The 16,916-nt window shown below is 35.8% G+C and overlaps 1 protein-coding gene across 1 annotated transcript; it reads left to right on the top strand.

The window, feature by feature from the left end:
- The first annotated feature begins 8,756 nt into the window (after positions 1–8,756).
- Positions 8,757–16,260, top strand: tmem74b (transmembrane protein 74B). Its single transcript, XM_073852666.1, has one exon. It carries the CDS (start codon positions 8,782–8,784, stop codon positions 9,475–9,477), a length of 696 nt encoding a protein of 231 aa, XP_073708767.1. The 5' UTR covers positions 8,757–8,781; the 3' UTR covers positions 9,478–16,260.
- Positions 16,261–16,916: the final 656 nt, after the last annotated feature.

Here is a 16,916-nt window from a genome sequence, read left to right as displayed (position 1 = left end):
GCTTTCACCTGTCTTTTTTCCAATAAACTTAAGTCTATAACTGGTTGAGGTAAAATCCATAAAGGTATTGCTGGTAGGATTACTGTTGGGATAACTTCATACTCATCTAATTCCATCTCACGCACTACTTCCTTGATGATCCAACCAAAGCTATTAACTTGCTTTTTCTCATGTTCCCAACTTGCCTCAAGCAAACCTTTTATCGGGTGACTGTCTTTTTGTCCTATTAAACCTGCCCAATATGTCAATAGTAGTTGCATCCTTCTTAGATGAACTGGCAACTCCCCCATCTCAACCTGCAATGCTGGAACTGGAGAGGAAGGGAAAGCCCCGCAACAGATTCTCAAAGCTTGTGAGTGAATCTTTTCCAGTTTTCCTAACTGTGTCTTAGCTGCTGATCCATAGGCAATACATCCATAGTCCAATACCGCTCTTATCATTGTTGAGTAAATTGTTTTAAGTGACACTCTATCCGCTCCCCACTCACAACCTGAAATACATCTCATAACATTCAAAATTTTTTTACATTTTTCCACCATCTTTTTTATGTGTATACTCCACGTAACCCTTGTATCGAACCACATACCTAAAAATCTTATCACTTTAACTTGTTCTAACTCTTTATTATATAACTGCAACTTTAAATCTATACTTGTCCTTTTATTTGTAAAGAAAATATATTTGGTTTTCTCCACAGAAAATTTAAAACCCCATTTATGGGACCATTTCTCAACATCTAATAAGGCTGACTGCATTTTATTAACAATGTACCTGACATTCCTCCCTCTCAGCCACAGAGCTCCATCATCTGCGAACAGCGACTTATTAATATTTCTCTCTATAGTAGCAAATACATCATTAATCATAATTATAAATAATAAAGGGCTAATGACACTACCCTGTGGTGTTCCGTTCTCAATAATTCCTTTCCTTGATATATATTCCCCCACCTTTACTCTAATATTTCTTTCCATTAGAAACTCTTTAATCCAATTATATAACCGACCTCCTATTCCATACCGATCTAATTTAATCAACAAACCTTCTTTCCATAACATATCATAAGCTTTCTCAACATCAAAGAAAACTGCTACAACTGTTTCTTTATTAATCAAAGCTTTCCTAATATCTGATTCTAAGTTAATGATTGAATCCATTGTTCCTCTTCCGAGTCGAAATCCACTTTGAAATGGAGAGAAAAAATTATTTTTCTCCATATTATACCTTAGTCGATCTGTAATCATTTTTTCCATTAATTTACATAAATGAGATGTAAGAGCAATTGGTCTATAATTTAAGGGGTTGCTAGGATCTTTACCTGGTTTCTTTATGGGTATTATTAATGCTTCTTTCCATCCTTGGGGTAACACCCCCTCCCTCCATACCCTATTGTAAAACTCCAGAATTCTTTCCAACGCCTCATCACTTAACTTTTTAATTATGACATAACTGATTCCATCTTGACCCGGGGTTGTAGCCTTAGTATTTTTTAATGCTCTCTTTAACTCTGGGAATGAAAACAGAACATCTATTGGGCTATCTGAGGCCTCCCTTTTATCCCCTATATATGGATTCTCTATTAACATCTTCTCTCTCATATCCTTACATTCCTTCATCAAATTATCAGAACTGTTTACTTTTGATAATTCCTTCCTAAACAATTCTGCTTTTTCCTCATCACATACTGCAATTTCTGTCCCAATACTTAACACTGGATAATCATATTCTTTCCTGATCCCACTCATCTTTTTAATCATATTCCATACATCCTCTACTGGCGTACTTCTCCCAATTTCTTCACAGAATGATCTCCAATATTCCTTTTTTTCCTTCCTAATTATTTTCCTAGCATCTGCCTGATTTTTTTTATATATTATCATGTTTTGCCAATTATGAGTTCTCTTTAAGATTTTGAATGCCTTCCTTTTCCTTTTAACAGCTGCTGTACATTTCTCATTCCACCATGGAACTATTTTCCCCACTCTGTTTCCTAAACTTTTCGGAATACATTCACTTGCAGCATTATAAATGGCCGATATTACCTCTGTATATATCCTTTCAATATCTATATCCTCATCCATCTTTATCAACTTAAGTCCAACCTCGCTCAACACTCTGAGTTTTCCCCAGTCCGCTTTCTCATACTTCCATCTCCCTGATGTGCCCCGATTTAAATTCCTATCTTCATTATTTACAATTTTACTAACTATAGGAAAATGATCACTCCCAACTGTGCATTCCTTTAAAACCTCCCAATTCATACTTCCACCCAACACATATGAAACAATTGTAAGATCTATAGCTGATTCCCTTCCCGTATTTACATCCAAACGTGTGCCACTCCCATCATTTAAACAAACCAAATTCTTACTCACTATCATCTCTTCAATTATTAACCCATTTGTATCTGTTGATAACCCACCCCATAAGGTATTATGTGCATTAAAATCACCGCACCAAATTACTCTTTCCTCGCTTATTCCTTTTATTTCCTCCAGACTGTTCTGTGTCAATCTTTTACATGGATTGTAGAAGTTTATTATAACATAGTTTTTCACACCTAACCATATCTCTACCACAATATACTCCATTGATATTCCTTTCTCCAAAACTCTATAAGACATACCCTCTTTTAAGAACGTGACACAACCTCCACCATTACCATCTTCCCGGTCCCTTCTCACACTTATATATCCCTTTATAACAAAATCTAGTCTAGAATTTAACCAAGTTTCTTGTATACATATAACATCTGGCTTCTCCTTCATATGACTTATGTATCCTTTAAATTCCTGACCATTAGCGCACAGACTTCTAGCATTCCATTGTAAGACGATTAACATGAATCTGCTATCCAACCCATATTTCCTGACTTGACTGAAATTCTGTGCTAAGACTTTGCCTTATATCCTCACATTTCAACCCCTTTATCTCTAGAAATCTTTCTGCTGCCTTGAGAATTATCTGTATCTTTTCTGTTCGTCTTTCCGTTTGAGCTGTACAGTTAATTACTTCTACCATAAAAAGCAAAAAATTTTTCTTATTTACCAACAATGTATCGTCTTTAACCCCCTTACCATCCGATCTTCCTGTATCATCCTCTCTTCTCCCATACTCCCAATTTTCCATCCCTCTTGACTTACTCCTAGCATTCACTACCTTCACAGCTTCAGCATACGTTAAGTTATTCTTTACCTTTACCTGCTGTACCTCTATTGCCCTTTTCCTCACCTCACACCCTCCATAAGCAGCATTATGTCCACCTCCACAATTACAGCATTTCAATTCTACTCCTTCACCGCACCTCCCATACTCATGCTCACCTCCACATCGTGCGCATCTTATTTTAGCTTTACACGCCGACGCGGTATGTCCATATCTTTGGCAATTATAACATCTCAGCGGAGGAGCATTATATTCCCTAATCGGGTAGCTGATAAAACCCATCTTTATTCGTTCTGGCAGATCTTTACCTTCAAATTTTAGACGAACTGATAAACTGTCCACTTTCCTCCCCTCTCTATTCATCTGTAAGCGAACTGCTTCAATTATCTTTCCTCCCTCTAGATTCCTTTTTAAATCCTCCATAGTCACTCCTATCGGTACTCCATATATCACACCATAAGTCCATGATTTCTGTCCTGCAATCTTAAAGCCCAACACCGTCTGCTTTCCAACATTTTTTACTTTTATAGCTTTGTTTTTCTGCTCTTCATTTTTGCAAGCTATCAGTAAAGCCCCATCTTGTAGCACTTTTGCAAATGCTATCTCGCCTACCAATCTCTTCAACTCATGAGTCAACGCCAACGGATTAATTCCTGAAACACCTACCGCTTCTTTAAATTTTAATATGATCCGTAAGTCATTTCTAACCCCATTTATATCGTCATTATCTTCCTCACTATTTAAAGAACTACTATCTAATCCTTCCTCCTTACCTTTTTTCCTCTTTTTAGATCCCTTCCTACCTGATCTTTTCTCTATCTGTGTCCACCCTACTTCCATATCATCCTCCTCTTCCCCTGTATCTTCTAATCCTAAAGTCTCTGATCCATTCCCAGTTCGATTCCCACGAGATTTCTCCTTTGCATTTTTTGAATTTTTTGAATTCGCCGCCATCCTCCACCTTCACGACTCCTGAGAGTCACTTCCTGTCAGTCCCGGCATGTATCCCTGAGATGCCTGATTAAAAATAACATCCTACAGTTCCTCTCAGATGCAAATCAAATATTTATTTTTAGTCTTGCAGTTACATGAAGTCATGCATGGCCTTTCGCCAAAATATTGTGCTTGGATCAATGTACTGATATCAGACTGCATATTTTACCATTTATGTGTAAAATATTATTGCGGTTTTACTATGGCTCCATGTCCAAATATACTATGGTATATTTTATTGTACCAGTCTTGTCTACCATTTACTAAACTGAATATAAGTTAATAAAGCTGTGCTTAATGTAACTGCAATGCTGAAAGAAAAATGTGTATTTTTCTTTAATAATAATAATGCGTAACCTACTAATATCTAATGGGTTTTGCTGACATACATGCCTACACACTGATGCCCTTGGTCCACCACCTGGTTTTAAGTGCTTGCAAAGCATCCATTTGTGCTTCCCACACCATTTAAACTGATGGGAACTAATTAGAAAAGCTGTAAGAAATGTAATAGTTGTATTTGTAAAAGGTATGAAGTATTATTATTTATCTACCCTGATAGAAGATGAAAGATATTACCTGTCTATATGTGACCCTGGACCTCAAAACCTCAAGTAGCATGGGTATATTTGTAGAAATAGCCAACAATATGTTTATTTTTCTTTTATGCCAAAATCATTAGGATATTAAGTAAAGATTATGTTTTATTAAGAAAATGTGTATATTTTCTACTATAAATATATCAAAACTTAAATTTTGATTAGTAATATGCATTGCTAAGAACTTAATTTGGACATCTTTAAATGTGATTTTCTCAATATTTTGATTGTTTTGCACCCTCAGATTCCAGATATATTTAAATAGTTGTATCTCAGCCAAATATTATTCAGCTTTTTAACTAAATGTATAAATCTCAATAAAAAAAATACCCTTATGACTGGTTTTGTGGTCCAGGGTCACAAATGTACTCTTAGTAACAATGTCAAGGTAGAAGATATATAAGCAAATATAATATTTTGGAAAAATGGATGAGCAAGCAGTCTGTTAGACTGAGCTAATTAATAAATAATACAGTTAATGTTTAAATTCCAGCACTGATTTCACTTTTATAATAATTATATATTAACACAAAGTCTTTCAGTAGCCCTGACAGTGTAAAATCAATTCCAATATTTAATTTTTAATATTTAATTAAATAACATATGCCCAGATTGCCCACATCCCTACAGACACCACTGCAGCTGATCTAGTGCATACTAAATGTGCACTTAATAACTAACCCATGCGTAAAGCAATGTGCGCATCGACAGCAGTCGGTTGTTTCGTTATTGATGATGCATAATCTTACACGTTGTTGCATTTGCGTTTAATTCTGAAAAATTATAGTGTTTCTATCGCGCATGGCTAAATCTCCCCTCGAGATCTCCGCGGAAAAGGTCTTCCTGTCAGCAGCATCCCATCGTTACTATGATATCTGTGGAGCGATCGCGCCTGAAGGTAAGCTCTCCTTCTCTAACCAATAACATTAACGAACCGAAAAACATATTAACGTTAGCAGGTGCGAGTCAATAAAAGCTTGATGGCGCGCTACGGTTGTATTTTAATTACGCTGGTTGTTAAATATTTAAAGAAAAGCATTAAACGCTTGAGGTGCTACAAGGTCATATCTGAAAGTATAAACGCGCTAATATGAGCTTACATTGATAAATAATAGTCGATACGTCGCCTAGTTATTATCGCTTTCGAGAAATGCCATTTTACGCGTAGGGTGAAGTGAGGTAAAATGGGCCACTCTGTGGTAAATCATCGGAGGGGCATAAAAATGTCTCTGTACATCGTCCAGACCGTCTCTTTTATCAGTATTCGTTAATATGTCGCAAAAACAACCGCTTAAACCCAAGAGCTCTTGAAATATCAGAAGTCCTCATCTTTGTGTCAACACTGTGTTCAGGTACAACGGGACAGAGGATCTGTAAAATCATAATTTTGAACAAAGAAACAAATACTGTTGCTTATAATAGTTGGTCATTTGTGTCATGGCATTACAAGAAATGTTCAAATGTGTGTGGCAGGAGGTTTAAGAGAGATGAGATTGAATGTGGGTGAAGGATCTTCATACTGTAATTTTGAACGTGTAAAAGTTGAATTGGCGTTTGCCAAATTGCTCTTTATAAAGTGGTTTTGTTGTGTATGTTTATGAAGAGCGAATTATACAGTGGCTTTTATGGGAAAACTGTTTATTTTAGAGAAATATTGGATTTACTAAAGTTATATTAAACATTAAGCCGTTCATGAATGTAAATGTGACCCTAAACCACAAAACCAGTCATAAGTGTCAATTTTTTGGAATTGAGAATCATATATCATCTGAAAGCTGAATAAAAAGGCTTTTCAATGATTTATGGTTTGGCCATGTTACAACTATTGGAAAATCTAGAATCTAAGGATTCAAAAAAATCTAAATATTGAGAAAATCGCTTTTAAAGTTGTCTAAATGAAGTTCTTGGCAATGCATATTCCTAATCAAAAAATAAATTTGGATATATTTACGGTAGGAAATGTGCAAAATATCTTTATGGAACATGATCTTTACTTATTATCCTAATGATTTTTGGCATTAAAAAAAAACAATAATTTTGACCCATACAATGTATTTTTGGCTATTACTACAAATATACCTGTGCAACTTATGACTGGTTTTGTGATCCAGGGTCACAAATGTAACATTTTTTGATGCACAATCTATCGAGGTTGGTCTCGCAAATTGTTATTTGCAGAAATCTATATGTAAATTTAGGATTTTATAAGTTGTGATGATAAATCTGTTTTAGATAAGTGGTTTTGCTTTGGTTACCTCACCTGTAAAAGCGACTTTTGTTTGTAAGCGTCTATGTGACAGGTGAAAAATACATGCTTTGGCTAGTTGGTAATCTTAACGTTTATCATAATATAAAGGCTTGAAAGCTTTGTTTAATCCAATGTATTTCAATTCTAGAAAAAATTATAAATCCACAACGCCCCCTCATTTTCTGTTTGACGTCATATTTGGAGGAGATTTGTAGAGGTGGGCTTGAAAATCATCACCTCATTTATATAAAAATATAAAAACATAATATAAAAATTAGAAAATAGAGGGTTTGCACTTATGTCACGGTTTAGTCAGTTACCTGGATGCACAGCCATATTGGCGATACTCGGATGTTAACAGCGTAAATTGCAGGGTTAATTTATGCTGTCTAAACCACTAAAAAAATGTGTGGAAGCTGCTAAATCATATAGAGAAGGACTTAGGAATCAGGAAAGGGCACAATATTTGGACAAACTAAAGTTAATGGGTGGTAAAGATATTTCATCTACCCCTACCCCTACCCAACAAATATGAATGTTGTCATGATTTTTGCCATGGAAATTCGGGTTCAGTTTGGCCAACCACAAATACCTTTTGTTCCTTAGACAGTTTTTTTGAACAAATCTCCTTGATTTGTCATAACTTTTGGTGGTCTATAGTAATCTAAATGTTTTTAAATGTTTTTGTAGCCCAAAACATGACAATAATTGACCATTTTCAGCAGCAATAATCAACAAAATATGGGAGTTTTGTTTGGTTCAGTGGCATTGTTTACATTCAGTGCTGCCAAAATGGCAAACTGATGACGCGTCGTGAAAACACTATATAGAAATCATTTATGTTATGATACATTACTTTTGGATCTCTAGTAGTTTTTATACAAATATAAACTTATAGGTGATCAGTTTACCCACCTTAGCACAAAAAGACAACGTTAAGTATTATTGTGACAGTTGTTTAAAATAGTTTGCAGGCATTGCATGTTGATTAAATCCAGTGTTACTATTTAATACAATAATGAAACCACTAGATCAATACCATTAAAGATCAGCTTAGAAAGATCATTTTGCTCCTAATGGGACATTATAATCCTTTAATGTAAACACTTATAAAATGGCGTAAGATCATTCAAAATGTCCTAGCCAAGTACTTATTGCAGGGACAATCCCCTGGAGCTTCTTGGCTTATGTTCCTCGCTCAAGGGCACAATGTAGATGTTGAACGCTCTTGGATTGGCCTCTGCAGAATCTAACCTGTAACCTTTTGCTAACACCTTTTATTTTACCAAAGTTAAAATGTTTCCAAAGAGAAACAGGCTACAAATTTAATGTCAGTCCATTAGCAATGTGAATGCCTGCTTCTTTTGTTACTAGACAGGCATTGGTTTTGATGTAAAAATACATATTTGATAACTTCTGTCATAGTCTGAAGATAATCTGCCTGAGTTTTGGACACTTTTGTTTGTTTTACAGTAGTACAATTCTTTTGTTTACTCCATTTTTTCACAGGTTGCCATGTTTTGTTTCTTAAAAGATGTTCTTGTTTTTGTCAAAGCGTGGCACTGTGTGACTTTCTGGGGGAAAAAAAATAAAACAGAACAGTGATGTTCATTGGAATGGACTTTGGATCTGAACTGAGTTAATTGGTGTTGTAAACATCTCAAAGACATCTATTGTATGCCTTCATGGTGCAAAACGTAATATATGCAATATTATTTTTTTGTAAGGTGAAACAAGACGCATTTGATTCAACATGAGTGCAAGTGTTGAGTGTCGATGGAGTCTCTGAACGCTGTGGAGCTCCGTGAACTGGGGGATGGGAGCAGGCGAGAACCTCCTCAGGCCTCTTCAAGACCAGCCGGCATTGAAAATGCATCATTCGAGGATGAGGATCAGGGAACGAAGATCCGCGTTACCTCCAAAACATCTGGACCTGAGTTTACGTCCATCGACTCTCAGTCGAATCCGTTGCCTATTCAGAGAGAAGTGCCATCACCGCGCTCCGATGACGAACCCGAGCTTGAGTATAACGACCACTCAGTGGACTACGGGTTTATTTTCGCTCTCATTTTCCTCGTAAGCGGAATCATATTGGTGGTAATCGCCTACACCATCCCAAGAGAGGCTAAAGTCAACCCGGACCAAGTGACGGCACGGCAGATGGAGAAACTGGAGATGTACTACGCACAACTCGGTTCTCACCTCGACAAGTGTATTATTGCAGGACTTGGTTTGCTCACTCTGGGAGGAATGCTCTTATCCATTTTATTAATGGTGTCTATATGCAAAGGGGAGCTGTATCGCCGGAGGACTTTCGCTAGAAGACCCATGAAATCGTACGGATCCATTAATATGAGGATGAGGCAGTTAGCTGAGGGTGATGGGAGGGAGACGCTTGTGGAATGTGAACCGAACGCCACCGCAGACGCCGCGAATGGTAATCAGGTTCCTTCTGGAACGCTAAACACGTAGCACAACCAAATCACATCCAAAAATCTGTAGATTTACAGCCCTAAAAGGATATAGTGCTTGCAAGGCAGCTTTTCTTGGGTAAGTTTATGTTTTGGCTTTGATAATCTGTAAATAAAGCTATTTACTAAATACCTCATCAGAGCCACGGTTGCTGTTGCCATGACTTTTTTTGTCTGCTGTGTTGCCAGATGTCAAAAAACTTATCCAAAAAAAAACACTCCCAAATTGCATATAATAGGTGGACATAGCAGATTTAGTATGCAAATAAACACGAAGAACAAAAAATAGTTGCAAATATTACAATAGTGCCATGGCAACAGGTGGACATGGCAACACTGATCATAGCATCAAAAGCAACTTAAGCAAAAAACAATCCCAAACTGCGTATAATAGGTGGATTTGGCAACACTGATAATAGCATAAAAAGCAATGTATCCGAAAAATAAAAAACAATCATACATTGTATATAGTACATGGACATGGCAACACTGATCATAGCATTAAAAGCAACTCAAGCAAAAACAATCCCAAACTGTGTATAATAGGTGGATATGGCAACACTGAATATAGCATAAAAAGCAACCCAGATCTCAAAAAGCAATGTATCCAAAAAACAATACCAAATTGTGTATAATAGGTGGATATGGCAAAACTAAATATAGCATAAAAAGCAAGCCAGATCTCAAAAAGCAACGTATCCAAAAACAATCCTAAATGGCATTAATAGGTGGAAATGGCAACAACAATCGTAGCATAAAAACAACTTAAACAAAAAACAATCCCAAATTGCGAATAATAGGCGGATATGGCAACACTAATTATAGAAAAAAAAAAAAAAGATCTCAATTAGTAATGCATTCAAAAAACAATCCTAAATTGTGCATAATAGGTGGACATGGCAACACTGATCATAGCATAATTTTTTTTTTTTTACAAAAAACGATCCCAAATTTTGTATAATAGGTGGATATGCAACACTGATTATAGCATAAAAAGCAATGTATCCAAAAACAATTCTAATTTGCGTATAATAGATGGACATGGCAACACAGATCATAGCATTAAAAGAAACTTATCTAAAAAACAATCCCAAATTGCGTATACTAGGTGGACATGGCAACACTTATTATGGCATAAAAAGCAATGTATCCAAAAACAATTCTAATTTGCGTATAATAGATGGACATGGCAACACAGATCATAGCATAAAAAGCAACTTATCCAAAAAACAATCCCAAGTTGTGTATAATAGGTGGACATGGCAACACTGATCATAGCATTAAAAAAAATCTTAACGAAAAACAATCCCAAATTGCATGTAATAGGTGGACATGGCAACACTGACCAGGCAGCTATATATGTTTAAAAATATATATATATATATATATATATCAATCAAGATTCATTATGCAAATAAACATGAAGAACAAAAAATAATTGCAAATATTCCAATAGTGCCATCTGTAAGTTTGATTTTCAGTGGTAAAATGACATTCATTGTCAGTTACTACAAAAAATGGCTCCCTACTATAATGTGAAAAACAATTATTTATTTATTCAATTTACCATATTTATACATCATAGTAGCAATGGTTGTACTGTCTTTGGTTAAAATTTCTGTCATCACTAAATATTATGTCACAATGCAAAATCTTGACACTGATATAAAACCGGTTTCATTTTCATTTGTACTAAAATATTCATCATTATTGTCTCCTTTCAATTCTTGGGTAAAATGTGAAATGTTTTATATACAGTATCCCCTTTATGCTGCCTTGCAAGCACTGTCATCATGTTAATCATGGCGCAGGCAAACGTGCAAAAACACAGAATGTGACGGTGCGAAAAGAGATGCTAACAACTCAAAAGACTGTTGAATGAAAGCACAAGGGTGAAGCGTCATAAATAATAACTCAACATGCTGCAGAACAAACCGCCATCAGCTATTTTACAAAACTTGAAATAAATGTCTGTATAATCTATAACACCACTAAAGACACTCTGAGTGTAATGTATACAAGCTATTATTATCCAAGGATGCAATATGCCTTAAGACGTTACAAATGTTCACCGTGAACACATTTAGGCTTGTTTGTATTTGTATACTGTTTGTGTTTTGTATCTGTGTCACACACTTACTCGTTGTCATCAACCCACGTTCTCGGAGTAGAAGACAATGCACCGCAACCAAGGGAATAGACATATGAATGCTTAACGTTTTAAACAAGGTATCTATTTTACAATATCTATCAGTATGGTAATTTAGTAGATTTGTGCTAATGATTAACAAAAAATGTGAAGTTTTACTGTAATGGTGCAATATGCATTAGATTCCAGTAGAGAAATATATATATCAATGTTCAGGTTATGAGGTTGTTGTCTTCTCAATGACACAACAGATATATGCTACTGTGTGCTTTAAGAAAATGCTCATTGCCCCTTTTAAAACAAAGCTATTGTTATAGCACATAAACAGAGGTTCATATCCTCAGTTTGGTTTGGTACACTCAAAAGCAAGACTGTAATCAAAATTAAGCAGAAACCCAATAACAGCAGATGTATTACACATCTTAGATGTAGTACAGATTACCCTGCAATGTGATATATCCAAATGTGAGGTATTCAAAATACACACTCAATCTATTGCTCTGTGGAACAGCTTTATAATGGCATTGAAGACAGTTTACCCAAAAATGCAAAATGTACACACCCTCAGGCCATCTAAGATGTAGATGAGTTTGTTTCTTCATCAAAACAGTTTTGGAAAAACCAATAGATCCAATGCAGTGAATGGGTGCCGTCAGAATGAGAGTTCAAACAGCTGATAAAAACATCGCAATCATCAAACTGTTGTTTCTGGATTCAATTTGAGTTGTCTATTCATAATATTGCTTGATTCAGTTAAAAAAGTCATCTTATGTGAATCAGGAAAGAAATATATAATTAAACACTGTTTACAAGCCAAAACAGTTCTAAACAAATATGTGAGTGGATTTTGATGTGAGAGGACAGCGTTATTATGGATACTCTCATTTTGACGGCACCCATTCACTGCAGAGGATCCATTGGTGAGAAAGTCAAGTAACGCTACATTTCTCTAAATTTGTTCCAAAGAAGAAACAAACTAGATGACCAGAGGGTCTCACAAATAGATCCTTTGCAGTGAATGGGTGCCGTCAGAATGAGAGTCCAAACAGCTGATAAAAACATCACAATAAACCACAAGTAATCACTCCAGTCCATCAATTATTGTCTTGAGAAGCAAAAAAACTGCATGTTTGTTATAAACAAGTCCATAAGGCAATTTCACTTTAAATTGTCACTTCTGGCCAAAATATCAGTCCATAATTACTAATCCCAGTGAAAATCCCATCCCCTGTTGTCCTCTTACATTAAAATCCATCCACATATTTGTTTAGAACTGTTTTACTTGATCTGTACAAATGTTCTCTCCTAAATTAGATCAGATGATTTTTTTCACTGGAGAATGCAATATTATGAATAGAGACAGGGGCGCCGCTCGCAATTTTGGGCCCACCACACCAAAGCAGATCTCTGGGGGCCCCTAAAGGGCGTGGGCCCTTAGAATTGTCCTAACTTTCCCCTCCTTAGCTGCGCCCCTGAATAGAGAACTCATATTTTACAATGGAGACCACAGTCTGAAGTTAAAAACATGCAGTTTGTGGATTGTTGTGATTTTTTTTATCATTTCTTTAAATGTATTCCCAATAAGCAACAAACTAGATGACCTGAGGGTCTCACCAATGTGTCCTCTGCAGTCAGTGGGTGCCGTCAGAATGAGAGTATACTTCTGGCAAAATAAAGCGTCCCTTCTGGCCAAAATACTACTGTAGTCCATAATTCCTAATCCCAGTGAAAAATCCATCCCCTGTTGTCTCTCACATTAAAATCCACCCACATATTTGTTCAGAACTGTTTTGTACTGTTTTGGCTTGTAAACTGTACTTGATCTGTGCAAATTTCTTTGATTTTTTTCACTGGAGAAAGCAATATTATGAGTAGATTTTTTTATCAGCTGTTAGGATTCTCATTCTGACGGCACCCATTCACTGCAGAGGTGAAAAAATAATTTAATGCTAAATATCTCTAAATCTGTTCCTAAAAAGAAAGAAACTAGATGATATGAGGGCCTCACCAATGGGTCCTCTGCAGTCAGTGGGTGCCGTCAGAATGAGATTATACTTCTGGCCAAATAAATTGTCACTTCTGGCCAAAATACCAGTCCATAATTCTTAATCCCAGTGAAAAAGTCTATCCCCTGTTGTCCTCTCACATCAAAATCCACCCACATATTTGTTTAGAACTGTTTTGGCTTGTAAACAGTACTTGATGTGTGCAAATTTCTCTCCTAAATCAGATTAGATTTTTTTTTTTTTCACTGGAGAAAGAAATATTATGAATAGAGAAGTCGTATTTAAGATGGAGACAACAGTCTGAAGTTAAAAACTTACTTACAAACATGCAGCTTGTGGATTATTGTGTTTTCTTTTATCAGCTGTTAGGACTCTCATTTTGATGGCACCCATCCACTGCAGAGGATCCATTGGTGAGAAAATCATTTAATGTTACATTTCTCTAAATATGTTCCTAAGAAGAAACAACCTAAATGATTTGAGGGTCTCACCAATGGGTCCTCTGCAGTCAATGGGTGCCATCAGAAAGAGGGAATACTTCTGGCCAAATAAATTGTCTCTTCTGGCCAAAAGACCAGTCCATAATTCCTAATCCCAGTGAAAAAGTCTATCCCCTGTTGTCCTCTCACATCAAAATCCACCCACAGAACTGTTTTGGCTTGTAAACTGTACTTGATCTGTGCAAATTTCTCTCATAAATCAGATTAGGTTTTTTCTTTTTACTGGAGAAAGCAAGATTATGAATAGAGAAGTCGTATTTAAGATGGAAACAAGAGTCTGAAGTTAAAAAACGTACTTATAAACATGCAGCTTGCCGATTTTTGATTTTTTTTTTATCTGTTTATTCTCTCATTCTGACGGCACCCATTCACTGCAGATGATCCATTGGTAAAAAAAAAAATCATGTAATGCTACATTTCTCTAAATCTGTACCTAAGAAAAAAAAACTAGATGACCTGAGGGTCAATAAATATTAATTTTAGGGTAAACTATTCCTTTAGTAAAACTGGTAACTAATATATATATTGCATTGATAGAGTTGACAAAAGTGCACTTCTTGAAACATGATTTCAGGAATCAGGATGCAAGTGAGCATTTGGAGTACTGAATAAAGCAAGTTATGATTTCTTGTTTTGTTCTTTTAGATATATAAATGTTATTCGCTTGAATGTTAAAAAACAAAAACACAAAGTACAAGTTTCAAGTTTTTTCACTGTTACACTAAGCCCAGTGGTTATTGAGAGCACATTATATCAGAGAGAGAGAGAGAGAGAGAGAGAATATTGTCACATACCTATAATTAATTTCACATATTGAATATTCTTTACACAATATATTTACTATGGCAGTGAAATATTGTTTGAAGTTTACTGTATACTGTCTTTTGTATATTTGGTGGCGTATAAAGTGTGATGCGCTCATGTGCTGCTTGATGCATCACTAACTTAAGTGCTGTTTAAAGTGAAATGGACTTTATAGTTGTAATGTTTCTTTGAAACTGTCATTGCAACACTAAATTATAGTAAACATATCTGTCATTTATTAACTGTAAGTTGTTGGTTATGGTGTGATGTAAAGGTATAAGGAAAGGGGAAAGTGCTAAACTGCTTTCACGTCTTTAATTGTGTATAATATTGTCTTGTAAGCACAGAGGATCTAGTATTGAGCACACTAAGCATTAATCCTACACTAAATCTGTGCTGTTGGTCACATTGCTCATGCACAAGCCCCTAAATGAATAGGAAATATTGTAATGCTTTTTCAACACTGTATTGAAAATGAAATACACTTACACTATTGTTCAAAAGTTTGGAGTCAATATAATTTGTACTAATACTTTTGGTCAGCAAGGATGCATCAAAAGTGTCTGAAAAGACACTGATAAGCAGCAAACCAGCATATTAGAATAATTTCTGAAAGATCATGTGACAAGACTGGAGTAATAATGCTAATTATTCAGCTTTGCATCACAGAAATAAATTACATTTTAAAATATATTTAAATACAAAAGGGTTATTTTAAATTGTAATAATATTTCACAATATTACAGTGTTTTAGATCAAATAAATGCAGGCCTGGTAAGCAAAACAGACTTCTTTAAAAAACCGCATTAAATCAGCAAGTGGCATTTTGAAGTAATATGGTTATTTCCAATCATGTGCTACACATTTTATAACATCCTGGTATACACAAAATGCGTATATTACAAAAACAGTAAGTGTAGTAAACAGTACGCTATTCAAATGAGCACAATAATGGGGCTTGTAGTCGTTTTGGCTGATTAGAAGCAGCTGCTCATCTTTGTTACTAAATTATCATCATTGTACAATCTGTGAAGGTTAATCATGAAATCAGGCTATAAAGAGCTCCTAGAAAACACAAGCGTGGCTCTGTAACACCGCAGAGGCTTAATGATGTGCATAATACTCGCGTGGGCCAAACAGACTGTTATGTATTCAAATGAAATGCAGTACAACCGTACTTTTGAGCCAATCACTCAGTTTTTTTAATGTAGAGAGCGGGGGTGTTTGAATTGCATGTGTACAATGTGACATCCGTAACCACTTCATGTATGTTTCAAAGCAAATGTGTCACCTTTTTTATAACGTTTCCATGCGTGAAATAAATCTTTTTGTTGCTATATCTGGTGTATTTGAGCACTTTGTGGTACACGGTTTTTCCTTTAAAGGGGTCATCGGATGCCCATTTTCCACAAGTTCATATGATTCTTTAGGGTCTTAATGAAAAGTCTCTAATATACTTTGGTTAAAAAATTCTCAGTAGTAGTGTAAAAAAACACCCTTTTACCTCGTCAAAATCAGCTCTGCAAAATTTCAGCTCATTTTAAGACATGGCCCCTTTAAATGCCACCGAGCTCAGCTTGCCACGCCCCTCTCTGGGAGCCGTGTTTATCGGCGAAACTTGCCAACAAGCACATTATTAAGAAAGGCCGTTTGCAAAGATGCATAAAAACCCTTATACTCACTTCTGCTGTGGGTGAAGCTGCATCAGGAACAATTTTCACGAAGATAGATGCATATGTAAACAGATGTAAAAAGGAAAGTAACATTAAACCTCTGCATCTTCAGCAGCTCAGATGTCGGGAGTAAATGACTACTGCTGTGTTCATTATTACATCCAACAACAGAAGACCTCAATCGCACATTTAGAGTCTTCCTCTGCACCTGAGTCGACACAGTGAGGCTATATCTTCTAAATTCCCTGAACAAATTGTCACTTAATTCTCACAGTGATTTTAGTGCAGTCATGTTCAGAGGACACTTG

This window comes from Garra rufa, chromosome 12 (genome assembly GCF_049309525.1).
Source record: "Garra rufa chromosome 12, GarRuf1.0, whole genome shotgun sequence".
NCBI classification, from domain to species: domain Eukaryota; kingdom Metazoa; phylum Chordata; class Actinopteri; order Cypriniformes; family Cyprinidae; genus Garra; species Garra rufa.
Note: the sequence above shows the minus strand (reverse complement) of the source record. Positions and strands in the feature narration are given on the sequence as shown.

Coding starts and splice junctions, on each gene's coding strand:
- tmem74b (XM_073852666.1), top strand. CDS start 8,782: ATGGAGTCTCTGAACGCTGTGGAGCTCCGTGAACTGGGGGATGGGAGC.